This window comes from Hyla sarda, chromosome 2 (assembly GCF_029499605.1).
Source record: "Hyla sarda isolate aHylSar1 chromosome 2, aHylSar1.hap1, whole genome shotgun sequence".
Taxonomy (NCBI): domain Eukaryota; kingdom Metazoa; phylum Chordata; class Amphibia; order Anura; family Hylidae; genus Hyla; species Hyla sarda.
In genome coordinates this window covers 97587257-97604337 of record NC_079190.1, presented here as the reverse complement: position 1 = coordinate 97604337, position 17081 = coordinate 97587257, and the positions used below count along the sequence as shown (strand labels likewise).

Sequence of the window (17081 nt, the reverse complement as noted above, 5' to 3'; positions counted from 1 at the left end):
CAAACTTATCCCCGGTTTGGGTTTAACTCTTTCTATCCCAGAAAATTTGAGATGATCCAATTGTCCTTTGTGGGCTTCCATCATATGGGCAATAAGACGCGGTGCTCCTTTCAAGGTACGGAACGAATATAGATGTTCCCTAATACGAGCACATAATTGTCTTATAGTTTTGCCTATATAATAGAACCCACAGGGGCAATAGATGACATATACCACAAATTTTAGTTCTACAAGTAATAAGGTCGGTTACTGTGTGCGTAATTGCACCCAATCTCATAGTTTTTAACTCTGCATTATACTTACAGAAACTACATGACTTACATGCAAAATTCCCTTTCGGGGTACATTTCTCTAGCCATGTATTCTCTGTATTTTTCTTTAAATAAAATGGTGGTTAGCCAATGGTGAGACTCTAATGAGAACTTGCCAGGTGTGTCAGGAGAGGAGGGCGGTCCAGAGCGTTTGCAATTGGCCGCCCACCTGTATAAGAAGCAGCACAGAATTCCAGGTAGATATGGCTGGATGAAGCTCGTGAAACAGAGTCTGTTGCCTACTACTTACCCCCCCCTGCACGGGTCCCTCTACCTTACTGCATTTCATGTTGTGAGTATGTATTAATAAAGAAGCCTTTTTAAAGAGACCGGTGAGTGCCGCTGTTATTCTATTCTCTACTGTATTCATAATTTACAAATCTGTTTAACTTTCTAGAGCCAGTTGATATATAAAAAGTCTTTTTTCCTGGATAACCCCTTTAAGAACAGGAATATCACTTAAGGGCTACTTAGTGAAACCAAATGTTCTTATGTGGCAGATATCAGAGAGGCTCTGCCATCGCTCTAGTTCTGGTTGTTCACAGATTGTGTCCCCTTTTAGGGCCAGTCACACAGTGCCCCTAAAAGTTGTGTTGTCGCATCTTAAGATGACAATGAATCTCATGCCGGTGTGAAGTTACTTATCTCAGGTTATTCCATTTCTTGTAACCCTCCGACCCTGTCCCCAGACTTTTGTTCTCATTTTCATTTTCTGTGCATAGTTCATAAAATCTCAAGAAATAAATATGTGAAATGCAGCTTCACCAATAAGCTTCTCCTACCTGCACTTTTAATGCTTCAGCCAGTGGGACCGAAGAGGGTGCTCAGCCAGCTGAGACTCCTGCCTGGAAGCATCTGTGTGACCTGCAGGTCGCAGGATCTAATCCTCGGCTAGCTCTGCTCACTCTTACATCCTTTCCAGGTAGATACATTGAAGACCGATGGTCATTGAAGTGATGTCTTCCTGTATTTGTAAAACCATTTTTATTCCAGAGGGTACATTAGGACTGCTTTAATAGATTTAATCCCCCCCCCCTGTGTTGCAGAAAGATAGTGAGCACTCCCTTTAAGAGAAATGGCTGCCAGTTGGGAAACCCTTAGGATTTTTTAAGTCCCACTAGTGTATTTGGTACCATGCACCTTTTCAATGAAACATGCATGAAAATGGGCAGCACTATTATTGAACATCCTTGTATTTACTTTTTAATTCAACTCAACAAATTGGTAAAATATTTTATGTAAAATAAAATATAAAAAACATTCTATTTTTTATATATATATATATATATATATATATATATATATATATATATATACATATATATATATATACATATACATACACAGTGGCCCCTCAAGTTACAATATTAATTGGTTCCAGCACGACCATTGTATGTTGAGACCATTGTATGTTGAGACCATAACTCTATGGAAACCTGGTAATTGGTTCTGAAGCCCCAGAATATCATCCAAAAATAGGAAAAAGTGAGGATTAAAGAAAAATAAGTAGATACCTAATACAGATAAAGCAAATCCTTACATATAAAAGTAATAAAGATCTGCTGGGAGCTGTAATCACTGTCTATTTAAGTGTTTCCCAAAGAGGGTGCCTCCAGTTGTTACAAAACTACAACTCCCAGCATGCCCGGACTAGAGGACAGAAGCTGCTTCTGGGTCCTGTACAGAACACGCAATGTCCTTTTAAAAAAAATAAAATAATTGGAACCGCCCTCACCTGATGTCCAAAGGAGCAGCTAACCCTGGTACAGGTAAAGAGTACAGAACATATAATACCTCCCTGTACTGTAGGGGGCGCTACCAGACACCAGTCAGTGCATGCACTTTAGGAATGCAGGGGATTTACCAGTGAAATATCCATTCATGTTTCACAGATTCCATAGCATTGTATGTTGAGTCTGGTTTCAAGTTACAATGGTTCAGAAAAGACCATTGTATGTTGAAACTATTGTATGTTGAGGCCATTGTAAGTTGAGGGATCACTGTGTGTGTGTAAAATATATATTATATATATATATAAATTTTTTTGTTGTTTTTTTTTTTTCCCATTTACGTGGCATGATTTGATCAAAATACCTAAATATATACACATATTTCTGGCTAATTTTTGATGCATGTTTCGTCAGGTGGGGCAGGAGAAAAGACCTGTTTAGCAGGCGCTTATAGAACACTTTAGTCTTGACCTTTCCTATTTCCTTTGCTTGTTGTTTACCATAGATGATTAGTGTCAGATTAGGCTGTTGTTTGTATTTCCCACATAATGCTGTTTTTATAGCGCCCAGGTAAGTTAATATATTACATGTTTTTTTTTTTTTTCTTTCTCAGATTCCAGGTACCTCATTACTCCCTGAGGTAGTGCCGAAAGATAAAGGAAAAATATGCATGGTGATAGACTTAGACGAAACGCTGGTTCATAGCTCTTTTAAGGTACGGATTAACTATATACAGGTGAATATTCTATTATGTTGTATGGAAAATGGTGAAGTACATGGGTATTGCTCTTTACAAGGTAGAAAATGCGTGGTATGAGATGATGGCTCCTATCTTGTCTTTATTATAAAAATTTTAGAAGTTACAAAGGGATTTAAAGGGGTATTCCAGGAATTTTTTTTATTTGACTATGCTACAGGGGCTGTGAAGTTAGTGTAGTTCATAATATAGTGTCTGTACCTGTGTGTGACGGTTTTCTCACAATTCTTTTTGTGATTTTCACTCCAATATTTTTACCAGCATACAAAATGACTGTTATTTCGGATTTTTCCCAGCTTGCAATGCGGCTGAGACCTGACCTCACTAGTCAGCTGATGACAGGGAGCCTGTCTGCTTCAATGGGTGGAGGGATCAATCTGCAACTAATGCAACAGCTGTAGGCACCCTGATTGAAAACCACACTGATTTGAATGGATGCAGCTCATTTATGTTTCAATGGGTGGGGTGGCTGATGTGTGGGAGGGAGGAAGATGGAATTGTGGGATTTGTAGTCAATAAAGAAAAAGTCAAACAGGAAATACCCAGTTCACTAACAGCTAGCCACAGTGTTATGGTAATTTCACAACATAGCCATTTAGCCCCAAGACAAGCGCAGATCCTTCCTAAGCATGTCCATTACTGTCTGCCAGGTACATACTAAAATCTCCTTATGCTGGACAAACCCATTAATGACAATATAGAAGAACAAGACTAAGGGGGAGATTTTGTAAAACCTGTCCATAGGAAAAGTTGCTGAGTTGCCCATAGCTACCAATATGATTGCTTCCTTTTATTTTTGAGAAAGAAGCAATCTGGTTGCTATGGGCTATGGATCTCCCCGGAAGTGCTTTTTATACAGGTCACAAAAATCTAAGGCCGCTGTTAATATTTTCATAATTTATAGTGAAATGATACATTATTCCTTGTGCAGGCCTCTTCTTAGCTGCACAGGTAAGTGTAGTGACTTTAGTGCATTGCTGCGGCGCCCTACAGTGTTGTCAGAGTAAATGGTGGAGGAGGAAGCTGACTGCTCCCGGCTACACCATTGTATTCACCTGAATCATGGGACATAAATACATTTGAAAGTGGTGCTCATCCGGAGTATCATGAAAGAAAAATAAAGCCTTGTGCTTTTGATGCCACGGGATACATCAGAGTATGTGGTTGTCTTCCCAAGAAAGTGCCCGAAATCCAGGATTGTCCCAATAGACAGTGGTAAGGTATCCAGAACCATATAATACACAGTCTGCTACTGTAGGAAGATTAGTGCTTGTGTAATGTCCTTTATCTCTGTTTAAACATTAGGTTTTGACATCACAGAATGTGATTGTATACACAAATATTATTTACAGATGTGTCATTGGGAGATTTTCAACTTATTTTTACTGAGGACCTTTTGTGACTGTAGAGAATGTTCTTTTTTGAATTAAATTATTCTACCTTTCTGTTTATTATTCGTGTAGCCAATCAACAATGCAGATTTTATCGTTCCCGTAGAGATTGAGGGGACCACTCATCAGGTAAGGCGTGGACACTATATATATTTTTCTTTTTTAATCACTTTTATTTGCCCTATAACTGTGAGAAGAAACAGTGAAGACCTCACATAGTCTTGGCTGTAGCCCGGTTCAAGTAATCCAGGATAGGCTGTTTCCTCACAGCGCGGCCTACTCTTGATTACTTGTTTCAGGAAGTAGCTGATATTACATCTGAAGAAGGTTGGGATTTCCATTCAGAGGAAGAAGCACTCCATCTTTGGTAAAGGAACTGAATATGCCCTGTGTGTCTATACCTGACCCTTTGGGGGTTATAGCATTAGGACTTTATATTCCAACCATATCTATATGTTGACTATAATGTACCATAAGTATGTCATAAGCGAGTACATCCCTCACATATAAAAATATTTCATTATATCTTTTGATGTGACAACACTGAAGAAATTACACTCTGCTACAATGTAAAGTAGTGAGTGCACATCCTGTGTAAGTGTTTAACACGCGCCATAAACGTACAGCGCTGCATAGCGATACTTTGCGCACAGCGCTTTACATTTACGTCGCAGCTGTGAAGTGAGTGCAGGAGCTATCAGCAGCTGTGGACCCGCCGGTAATGGCGGACATCTGCATTCGCTCTCATGTTTGCCATTAACCCCTCAGATGCCGTGATAAATATAAATGGCTGATCTGATCGCCCATGGCACTGCCGCGGGGATCAGATCAGCCAAGATGGTGGACGGAGGTCCCCTCACCTGCATCCGTCCATCTCCCGGGTCTTCTGCGCTGATCTGCCTTCCAGCAGAGCAGAAGATCGCCGATCATGCTGATCAGTACTAAGCCCTATGCATAGCATGAACAGTATTAGAAATCTAATGATTACTATAAATAGTTCCCTATAGGGGCTAAAAAGGTTTTAAATAAATGTAAAAGAAAAGTTTTTTTAAAAAAAGTGGAAAAAAAGTGAGTCCCTCCGCCAATAAAGTTTTTAAATCGCCCCTTTTCCCCATATTAATACACAAAAGTGTAAAAAAAAAAAAAAACGATAAATAAACATATTTGGAATTGTCACGTGCTTAAATGTCCGAACTATAAAAAATATAATGTTAATGATCCCGAACGGCATAAACGTTTAAAAAAAAAAAATTAAATAGAGTAAAAAATTTCAGCTTGTTTGTCACCTCAAACTGCAAAAACATATACACAAAAGTGGTACTAAAACAAACTACAGATCAAAGATGAGCCCTCACACATCCCTGAATATGGAAAAAATAAGAAAGTTAGAGGTGGTCTAAATAGGGCAATTTTAAACGTACTGATTTTGTAAATTAAAAAAAAAAAATAAAAAAGTTTAAGATTTTTTAAAAGCAGTACAGTAATAGAAAAGTATGTAACATGGGTATCATATTAATCGTATCGACCCATAGAATAAAGAAAACATGTCATTTTTACCGTAAAGTGTGCAGCGTGAAAACAACCCCAACACCCCCCCCCCCCCCCCCCCCCCAAATTAGCAAAATTATGATTTTTGTTTAAATTTCCTTACACAAAAAAATTTTATTTTGGGGTTTACCATACATTTTAGGGTAAAATTATTGATGTCATTACAAAGTACAACTGGTCGTGCAAAAAACAAGCCCTCATATGAGTCTGTAAATAGAAATCTAAAAGAGTAATGGATTTTAAAAGGCGAGTAGGAAAAAACGAAAACACAAATTAAATTGGTTGTGTCCTTAAGGCCAAAATGGGCTGTGTCCTTAAGGGGTTAATGTTGTGTCCCCTCAAAATAACTCAACATACAGCCATTAATGTCTAAACCTTGGCAACAAAAGTGACTATGCCCCTAAGTGGAAATGTCCAAATTGGCCTAATAAGCCATTTTCCCTCCCTGATGTCATGTGACCCCTTAATGTTACAAGATCTCAGGTGTAAATGGGGAACAGGTGTCATAAATTTGGTGTTATCGCTCTCACACTCTGTAATACTGGTCACTGGAAGTTCATCATGGCAAAGGACTCTCTGAGGATATGAAAAAACTTGTTGCTCTGCATAAACATGCCGAGGTTACACGAGGATTGCCAAGAGCCTGAAACTTTGAGCCCAATTTGAACATTTCCGTTAAGGGGTGTACTTACATTTGTTGCCAAGGTTTAGACATTAATGGCTGTGTGTTTAATTATTTTGAGGGGACACAAACCCTGTCACATGGGCTGCACACTCACTATTTCACATTGTAGCGATATATGGGGTGTATAACAGTAGATTAGTGACTGCATCTATATATGTAGTGTACAGTACCAAATACAAGAATACATGTGCCAGTCTTATTACAGTGGGACATCTATGTAACAACTTGTAGATGTTAGACAACTGGTTGTGTTCCATGGTAAGACCAAGATCTAATTGGCCAGTTTCTCTCATATTACTTCTTCCTTTTAAGGTGTATGTTCTCAAGAGGCCTTATGTGGATGAATTTCTGGAAAGAATGGGAGAGCTCTATGAATGTGTACTATTTACTGCTAGCCTTGCCAAGGTAAGAAGAAGCTTCTACAATAATGGAAAAATTTGAGTATTCTAGGATAGAATGGCTCCATCAACATGTGCTGCAAAACTGCCTACTTCAAAAATCTGGTGCAATTGGCTTGCATGACTTGCACCACACTTTTGCTTGACAGTGGGCATGATGTGCCAGCAAGTGGGCATATTCTCACCAGAATGGAGGCATAGCTTAAATGCACAATTTCTGGCACACATTTGTGACTGTCTTTAGTCCGAGGCTATACTGTTTAAGAATTAGACAGTTTTTGATTATGTTCTCCAGTGTTTGTTGTATGGAAACGTAATATGCAACAATGAGCTGTAATTGGTTGTTTTGTAAGAGGCCTTAGAATATTAAATATTTTATCTATAAAGTGATGGCTTATTGCTATTATATGCCATCACCTTATGATTGGTGGAGCTCCAAGCTCTAGGACCCCAAATGATCCTTAGAATAAAGGGGCATCAATGCTGACTTAGTATGCCACCATCTTCTAAGTATAAAAGGGTTATACTGTAGCTGCCTATGAAGCAGGTGGCAACTGCAAAAAAACAAACAAAAAAAAAACAGGATGATGCAGCACTAGTCCATGCTGCGTCCCCTTCCTTCTTGGGATCAGTGTGGGTCCCAGTGGTCAGAACAACACAGATCATCCTAGTGGCACACCATCACTTTTGTGTAATAAGGCTGCATTCACGCCACGTTTTGTACATACGGGTGCCGGATCCGGTGGGGGGAGGCAAAACGGGCTCTCCCGTACCTTGGCCGGATCAGCCCGTGACTCCATTTACTTTACTGACCCAACCGGAGTCAAACTGTGACTCCGGTCGGCTCAGTTTTGACCCGTATGCGGTTTTGGACCGGACCTAAAACCGTAGTATACTACGGTTTTAGGTCCGGTCAGGAAACCGCATACGGGTCAAAACTGAGCCAACCGGAGTCACCGTTTGACTCCGGTTGGGTCATTAAAGTAAATGGAGTCACGGGCTGATCCGGCCGGGGTACGGGAGCGCCCGTTTTGCCCCTCCCCCCGCCGGATCCGGTGTAGTGCCTTTAGAATGTGTTTTGCCATAGAATGTATCAGGGTGACTCAGCACTTTTTAGTGCTTGAGCATCACAGCCCCATCACATTCTATTGGCTGACACTCTCACACCCACCCCCTATCATTGGTTACTGCAGGGGCTGGGGGTGTGTGCGAGTGTCACGTGACATATATTTATCCTCAAACACTGTTCATTGCAGTGCAACGTTGGCTACCACAGCAAAAGGATGTCTCTTGCTGCGATAGACGAAGCTTCATGGGGGGCTCACGCTCGCTTAGTGTGTCAGCCCTGCGCCCACCGCTCACAGTACAAGATGACAGCGGGAGGATGGATGTCTCCTTCTGCTGTCAGCAGGCCCTGCACACGCGGCTCACAGTGTACTGAATACCTAGGATCAGCGATGCGGCTGGGTATTGTAACACATTGCCTGCCATGGGGACACAGCGCCCATGGGAGATATCAGTGTATAAGTTCAGCGGCTGACGGTTAACCCCTGCCATGGGGACCGTGCACCCGTGGGGGGAATCGGTGTATCAACGCAACGGCTGACAGTTAACCCCTTCCCTGCCATGATAACCGATTCTCCCCACAGGTGCACGGTCCCCATGGTGGGGGAGGGATTAACTGTTAGCCGCTGCGCTTACATATTGATATCCCCCACGGGCGCTGTGTCCCCCTTGCAGGGAATGTGTTACATGTCAGCTGCAGCACTGAATATACAGCTGCAGCACTGATGCAGGGTATTCAGTACTCTGTGAGCCGCGGGCTGGCTGGCAGCAGGAGGAGACATCCATCCTCCCGCTGTCATCTTGTATTGTGAGCCGCGGGCACAGGGCCTGCTGACAGCGGGAGGAGACATCCATCCTCCCACTGTCATCTTGTACTGTGAGCCGTGGGTGCAGGCTTGACACGCTAAGCAAGCGCGAGCCCCCATGAAGCTTCGGCTATCACAGCAAGAGACATCTTCTAGCTGTGGTAGCCAAAGTCGCACTCCAATGAACAGTGTTTGTGGATAAAGATATGTCACATGACACTCGCACCCCACAGTAACCAATGGTAGCGGTTGGGTGTGCGAGTGTCAGCCAATAGAATGTGATGGGGCTGTGATGCTGAAGCACTGAAAAGTGCTGAGTCACCCTATCACATTCTATGGCAAAACACATTCTGCAGCACTACACCGGCACCCGTATGTACAAAAAGTGGTGTGAATGCACCCTAAGATGAACCGCCTATCTCATGTGTTTTGATAAATCAATAGTGACGATACACAAGGGAAAAGTAACCATGGAAATTTATTTTTTCCGGACTTTTATTATCAGTCATCTTGTTGACCCCTTAAAGACTCAGCCCATTTTCACCTTAACCCCTTAACGACCACGGACGTATATTTACGTCCATGGCTGGCTCCCGCGATATAATGCGGGGTGACCGCTGTCATATCTGGTCTGTCCCGACATGTAACTGAAGCCGGGACCTGAGGCTAACAGCGATCGCGGTGCTGCTTGCTATTAACCCTTTACAAACAACTTTGAACGCCACGTCTAAAACGAAAGTAAAACCTTCCTGGCTGCTCAGCGGGGCTGATCTGGACTACCGCAGTGAAAATGCGGTGTCCCGATCAGCTAGGACGCGAGCGGAGGGTCACTACTCCGGCACGTCCGATCGGCGATTGATAACTCCAAGCCTGAGATTCAGGCTTGAGCAATTGACCGCCGATAACACTGATCAATGCAAAGCTATGGCTTTGCAGTGAACAGTGATGGCAATCAGTGTATGCAGTGTTATAGCCCCCTATGGGGGCTATAACATTGCAAAAAAAGTGTTTAAAAAAAAAATTTATAAATGTGATTTAACCCTTTCCCTAATAAAAGTCCAAATCACCCCCTTTACCCATTTAAAAAAAATAACCATGTAAATAAAAATATATGTTGTATCGCCGCATGCATAAATATCCGAACTATAAAAAAATATCATTAATTAAACTGCTGGGCCAAGTGCATATGCGCAAAAAAATTCCTAAGTCCAAAATAGCGTATTTTTGGTCACTTTTTATATCATGAAAAAATGAATAAAAAGCGATCAAAAAGTCAGATCAATACAAAAATGGTAATTTCAGATCACGGCGCAAAAAAAATGAGCTCTCATACCGCCCCATACGCAGAAAAATAAAAAAGTTTTAGGGGTCAGAAGATGACAATTTTAAACGTATTAATTTTCCTGCATGTAGTTATGATTCTTTCCAGAAGTACAACAAAATCAAACCTATAGAAGTAGGGTATTATTTTAATTGTATGGACCTACAGAATAAAGATTAGGTATATTTTTTTTACCAAAAAATGTACTGCGTAGAAAAGGAAACCCTCAAAAGTTACAAAATGGTGTTTTTTCTTTTTTTTTTTCTTCCGTATTGCCATAGATTTTTGGGTAAAATGACTGATGTCACTGCAAAATAAAAATAAAAATATTTGTGGGGTGAAATAAAATAAGCAAATTTTTTAGGGTTTCTGTTTCTACGCAGTGCACTTTTTGTTATAGATGACCCCTTATCTTTATTCTGTAGGTCCATACGGTTACAGGGATACCCAATTTATGTTTTATTTTTATTTTAACTACTTAAAAAAAATTATAACTACATGCACCAAAATTTGTATGCTTAAAATTGTCCTCTTCTGACCCCTATAACTTTTTTTTTTATTTTTCCGCACATGGGGCTATATGAGGGCTTCTTTTTTTTGTGCCGTGGTCTGTAGTTTTTATCTGTACCATTTTTGTTTTGATGGGGCTTTTTGATCACTTTTTATTATGTGGTATATGAAGTGACCAAACATGTACAATTTAGAATTTTGGTATTTTTTTTACGTGTACGCCATCGACAGTATGGTTTAGCTAACCCTATATTTTAATAGTTTGGACATTTACGCACGGGGCGGTACCACTTATTCACATGTATTCATTTTTTTTTTTTTGCTATAACTTGCAATCTTTTGATTGCATACACTGATCAATGCTATGCCATAGCATAGCATTAATCAGTGTTAATGGCGCTCTGCTGCTCCAGTCTGATGAGCAGGCTTGGAGCAGTAGATCGCCGATCGGATGACCAGGAGGCAGGTGAGGACCCTCCTGTTGTCCAGTAAGCTGATCGGGACATCGCAATTCTGTCGCAATAGTCCCGATAAGCTCCGCTGAGCTGCCGGGATAGTTTTACTTTCACTTCAAATTCCGCTGGCAGTACGGCGTGCAGCTCCCCGTGGTGGGTGCTGAATTCAAGATTGTGGGGGTCCCCAACTGCGGGACCCCCACAGTCAGACATCTTATCCCCAATACTTTGAAAAGGGGATAAGATGTCTTGGGGCCGGAGTACCCCTTTAAAGCATTCTCCACTCGTGATAATGGTTTAAATCCCTTTAACAAGACTCAGGACGTACAGGTATGCCCTGAGTCCTTAATGACTCAGGATCGTGGGTGTACCTGTACGCCGTGCGTCCTTAACTGATTGAAGAACATTTCAGTTATCCTCTCTCTACCTGAAAATGTCTGACAAAGGAGAATAGTAGAATAAAATTAACTGAATAGTAGGAAGAGATATCTGTAGGAGTGATTATTATTTTTTTTTTTCTTTTTCTTTCTTTGCTTAAATAGCTATGGCTTAAAAAAAGGGCTTTGATGATTTTTGTTCAAAATAAGCTAATCCCTAATGCAAATATGTGTCTTAAGAATCCTCGTTCGAACATTACTTCAGTCTGATCTCCAGTCTGAGGAAGGATTTTTAGGGCAGATCGGATTATAGCTTATACGGTTCTACTGACATTTGGGTCACAGGAGTAGACTGTATAGAACAGAGATATAATTTTGGATTTTTACAATACAGACTATGGCAACATGTTTCCATCTGTAATTGGCAACATCACTAATACTATGTAGATTCCTATGGTGACTAAACTTCTTTTGATGCAATCTTTATTTGTAGTATGCCGATCCAGTGACTGATCTTCTGGACAAGGAAGGAGTCTTCCGTTCCCGTCTCTTCAGGGAAGCCTGTGTATTCCACCAGGGCTGCTATGTCAAAGACTTGAGCCGTCTGGGGAGGGACCTGAAGAAGACGATCATTCTAGACAACTCTCCAGCATCTTACATCTTCCATCCAGAAAATGCTGTAAGTGTTAAAGATAATGTGATCTTAATGTGTTCTTGGAAGAGGCGTTGTTCGTGCGTCCTCCAAAAGACTTATGTATGTTGCTAAATAGCTTCTAGTATAACTAGGTAAGCTGCTTCAGTATCCAGACTATTGATTTATTTTTCTCCTACTTCTGGTCTATAGATGTTATTAAACCTTCAGTATTTAACATTATTGTCTGCCTTGCAGAACTGCAGATGCCGTGGCTTTCCGCTTGTGAAGCTACAGGTCATCATTAAGAGTCTCTGTTATTTTCCAGGCTCCGTCTTTTTAATTATTGCACACAATAGTATTGCTGACAGATTGTATTGAGAGGTAATAAGGATCGGTTGCTAGGAAACCATTAACAATACCAGATGTCTGAAGCTGCTTTAGAACAAAGATTAAAAGTTCTTTCTGCTACATGAACACTGGAACATCATAAGCTTTGCTTGAAAATTAGTAGTTTTTTTTTTGTTTTAATGTGCAGAATAGGGAGTCTGCAGCAATAAATATTAGGTTCATATGTTTGTTTGCCCTTTTGTTGATTCCTCCTGCAGACTGCCTTGTATCTGCTCTCCTTTCTTTCTCCATGCCCTCCGGAGATTCTCCTCCCACTGTCCACAATCTGAGCTGCTGTGTAACCTCCCTCCTCCATGCTGCTATCTTTAACAGGGAGAGTAGAAAGTCCATGTGACCGACTTATCTTTTCTTTCATTTGCAGCTAAATGTTACCAAAAAATTGGATTGAAGACTATTTAGAAATGTTGCATTCAGGAAACGAATAAACAATAAAATAAACAGTGCAAAGGTGTCCATAGCCTTTAAAATAAAGATCTTGAGAGAAGCCATATTGCGGCACATGGACGGCATTGTATAAAAAAAAGTGTACTAAAGGATAGCTGTACCTTTTTTTAATTCTATAAAGTTTAAAGTGGATGTTCACATGTAATACAGAAGCTTCTACTGTGCTTTTGCATTCGAAATGGCATTAGGGGATTCTAGTATTTGCACTTCAAGGATGATTGCCATCACGCCCCCTCCCATAGACATGAATGGAGGGGGCATGGTGTGCTGTCATGAGGGGGAGTGACATAACGTCACATCTCCAGCCGCCCAAATCCAGCGTTCTAAACATACTGGCCCTCATTTACTATTGCAAACCCGACATGTTTGTCGGCTTGTGCGCCAGAAATTCTGTGCGCCAGATTTTGCGCCAGAATTGAGAAAATCCTGACTAACTCTCCATTTTGCAAAGAAAACCCAAAAAAGGGGCGTGGTCGTTGGTAAAAGGGGCGTGTTCCCAACAGTTTCACAAAAACCCAACATATTTACTGAGGTTTTCACATAAAATGTGGTGGATTTGAGCTGAGGAAAACCCCACAGATCAGAGCATGTGTAAAATAAGTTTAGGGAAGCCTTAGTAAACACCGGAAAATAAATTGTAGGGATTTAAAACCCGCAAAGAAACCTACACTCCACTCTTAGTAAATAAGGGCCTCTGTTTTAGAATGCTGGTTGAGGCACTGGTGCTGCATGGTAATCTTGAGGGGTCCTAGGGATGAGACTCCCGCGATCAGGCTTCTTATACCCTATCCTTTTGGATAGGGATTAAGATGTCTGTGGGTGGAGTACCCCTTTAATGCATTTAATGGCACACATCCCTCTATCATGAGATACTAACTAAGTCTTCTGTTTGCAGGTACCGGTGCAGTCGTGGTTTGATGACATGGGAGACACAGAACTTTTAAGCCTCATCCCAATCTTTGAGGAGCTCAGTTACTCTGAGGACATTTACGCAAGTCTTGGACAGCTAAGGGCACCTTAAGACTCTTTGGTCTTGACTTTGTTTTTTCAGGGGACTTTTTATATATCAAATATTCTTTTATTTTTGTCTTTCCAAACTTCTCACTCGCTGTGCCTTTGGCCTCAGAGGAAGAGGAACAAAAACTGATATTCATAAGCAGAATAAGAATTTCAAGGGGAAATTCCTCTGCCCTTAGCAAGCAAACTGGCTATGGCTTTCACTCCTAATGGCTTGCATGTCTAGCGGCATGTAAGCAGTGAATGCAGGGATCTATTAGTGCCATCAATTTGGTGCACTAGTAGAAGACAGTGTCCTTTTTTATAATGGTACCGTGTACCTATGGTTTTCGGTTCTCTACTACTGTTTAGCTTTCATATAATATAATATGTCAGGCTGTAACATGAATGAGGAAGGTGCAATGCCAAGATGCTGATAACTGAAAGGGCACACACAGGTACTTTAGAAAGTTCAATAACTTAACACTCGCTAAGGATCAGGCTGCTTAAATGGGACACCTACATCACTTTTTTTTCACAGATTCCTTAATTCTCCACTTGCCAATGTCTGGCCATATGCATATTTTTAACTGAATGCACTTGCCTTGGTTACTGTTGGCACTCACTGGCATTTGTTGCCCTTTGCAGTCAGTCGTGTCTTTTTGGAAACCTGCTTTACTGTCATGATGCCATCACAAAAGATTATTTTTCTTGTCTCGCTAGAAATGGATCTATATGGTATTTATATTATAGTTCAAGATAAAGGCTTTACTGTCCAGGTGCTGACAGCACACCCCTGCTTAATGGTAATGCCAGTGATGTACAGGGTATTGTTATTACGAAGACATGTATGGCAAAAACACTGTGCAGATGGTGTAAACATAGGGCTACTTATCACTAGTTACACTGTCATATTAACACCTTCTGTTTTTCACCCCGCATTTACTTGGTGGAACAAAAAAAAAATCTCAAAGCCAAAGGAATTTTTAGTGATTGATGTTTTTAGCCACTGAGATTATATGTAATATTTTTTTTCTAATATCTGACTTGAATCAAAGATGTTTATCCGTCTGCTGCAACGGTGGATGGGCGAGGGACTGGTCTGAATAGCTTTACTGTTTGATCTCTCTTGATGGCTCGGTAGTAGTTTTTATCGAGCCTGTGGACAGTGGTGCTTGGGAACTTAGACCTGTTATTGACCATACACTACAGAGCCGATGCCTTACTATAGCAAAGGGTATGAGAACCATTCTCCCCTTTTATTTATAATTCCATTGGCACCTGCCCAGCTATAAGAGGGCTATGGCCTTACAATGCCAGTATTTGGTCACTGAGCAGGGACTTTCCTGATAGGTAATGAATGGAAAACCATGCAGTGCCTTTTTTGGCTATTTTAAACATATTTTACAAGCCTGTAGATAAAGAGCTATTTTTTACTCTTTATAACACTCATTGTTTCTGAATTTGGGATATGTAGCTTTCATCTTCAGACCTTCTTTTTTCATGCTGCCTCTCAGGTAGTGAGTCTGCAAGATTCTGTAAGACTGTTACAAAGTAGACCTCAGGGGAAACACTCCTTCTAAAATATAAATCACAGAACGTGGCTGATCCACCGCTGAGTCAACCGTCCTTGTTTTTGACTAACACTTCTGCACATATGTCAGCAAAAAATAAAAAAAAAAAGGATAGGAAAAAAGAATAACGTACATTCCTGTGTGTCTTTCTATGGTGTGAGGATGTGCGTTTTGGATACAACCTTCTTGAATGAGGGTCTACAATAAATATTAGGTTTTTTTTTTCTTCTATTTTAGGTTGAGCAGCTGTTGGATGGTTTTGCAGCACATTGCTGTATTTAAAGTTCTACAAGACTGATTGAATGGGTGAATTGTTAAAATATGTAATCCCTTTAACAGAGCATGTAATAAAATCTATTTTTCTGCCCTACCTTGTATTGTCTGCTTTAATTTTTAATTAAAGAAACCTTGAAAGTCACATATGTCCAATACCAGCAGGAGTTAAACAGTTTTAGTACAGAATCTACAGGTTTTTTTTGGAGCTTAAAGGGGTACTCTGCTGCTCAGGATTTGGAACAAACTGTTCCAAATGCTTGAGCCGGCATCGGGAGGTCGTGTCGTCATAGCCCCGCCCCTCATGACTTCACACCCCACCCCCTCAATGCAAGTCTATGGGAGGGGGCGTGACACTCCACTCCTGGGAGAGTCCTGTGTACCCTGCCCAATCTATATGGGCGGGGTAAGCAGAACTCTCACTGTCTCTCTTTGGCTAAGTTTCCACTTGGTTTATTTTTTTCTGGCAGTTTTTGAGCTAAAGTCCAAAGTGGATCCATAAGGGAGGAATAGTGTAAGTCCTTCCTTTATTTTTACCATTCCTTTTGAATACATTTCTGTCTTTGGCTCAGAAATTGCCAGAAAAAAACCAAAGTGGAAACTTAGCCTTTTAGGTATCAATTAATCTCATGTCATATGACAAAGCTCAGCTTCACTTATGCGATCATATTCTGCACTCAGGTAGGAAATGTAAAGAAAAATGTATAACCTCTCGCAAAAAAAAAAAAATCGTAGGTTCCCAAACCAGTATTTTAACCCCTTAATGACATAAGATGTAAATGTACATCCTGGTGCCCTGGCACTTAACGCACCAGGATGTACTTTTATGTCCTATACATGACGCGAGCACCGGAACGGTATTGCCACTACGAGTAGGCACATGTAAAGACAGCATAGAGCGGGCCTTAACCAGCGAATACGCTGCGACAATCCGCTCGTGTGAACGTACCCTAAGGGTACGTTCACACTTAAAGGATCCTGTGCAAATTTGATGCGCAGGATTTGTAACTGCAGATTAGAAGCTGTGATCAGTCATTTAGTTTACACAGATCTGCAGCAGAAAATCCTGTGCATCAAATCTGTGTATGTGTGAAAGTACCTGAAGTGATCTACCATGTTGAGGTTAAAAGACTAGGACTACACAGCAACATGGATGGTTCATGCAGTCAAAGACTGCCACATCACACCGCTGCATTGCACCTAATGAAACTAATTGGATGGATTCCTTTTTGTTTAATTGTCATGGAAACTTGCGGGTCGCTTTGTGACTCCATTAACGTTCATTAGCTGCTCAGTTCAGATAATGTTTGGAAGGGTTCATATGCAGAATCTCCGACCAGAAAAATTCCGTCCGCAGATTCGGAGAGTGGCCTGTTCTTACTGAATCAGTTGGACAGC

At 40.9% G+C, this 17081-nt stretch overlaps 1 protein-coding gene across 1 annotated transcript in view; it reads left to right on the top strand.

Annotated features, from left to right (window-relative positions):
* The window catches only part of CTDSP2 (CTD small phosphatase 2), a 45819-nt gene extending 30039 nt beyond the window's left edge, over window positions 1–15780 (top strand). Inside the window, exons 4-8 of the mRNA XM_056562630.1 lie at window positions 2655–2756; window positions 4262–4318; window positions 6735–6827; window positions 11848–12033; window positions 13736–15780. Coding sequence (XP_056418605.1) covers window positions 2655–2756; window positions 4262–4318; window positions 6735–6827; window positions 11848–12033; window positions 13736–13861 — 564 coding nt within the window. The 3' untranslated portion in view covers window positions 13862–15780. The remainder of the gene's footprint in view (window positions 1–2654; window positions 2757–4261; window positions 4319–6734; window positions 6828–11847; window positions 12034–13735) is intronic.
* The last annotated feature ends 1301 nt before the right edge of the window (window positions 15781–17081 follow it).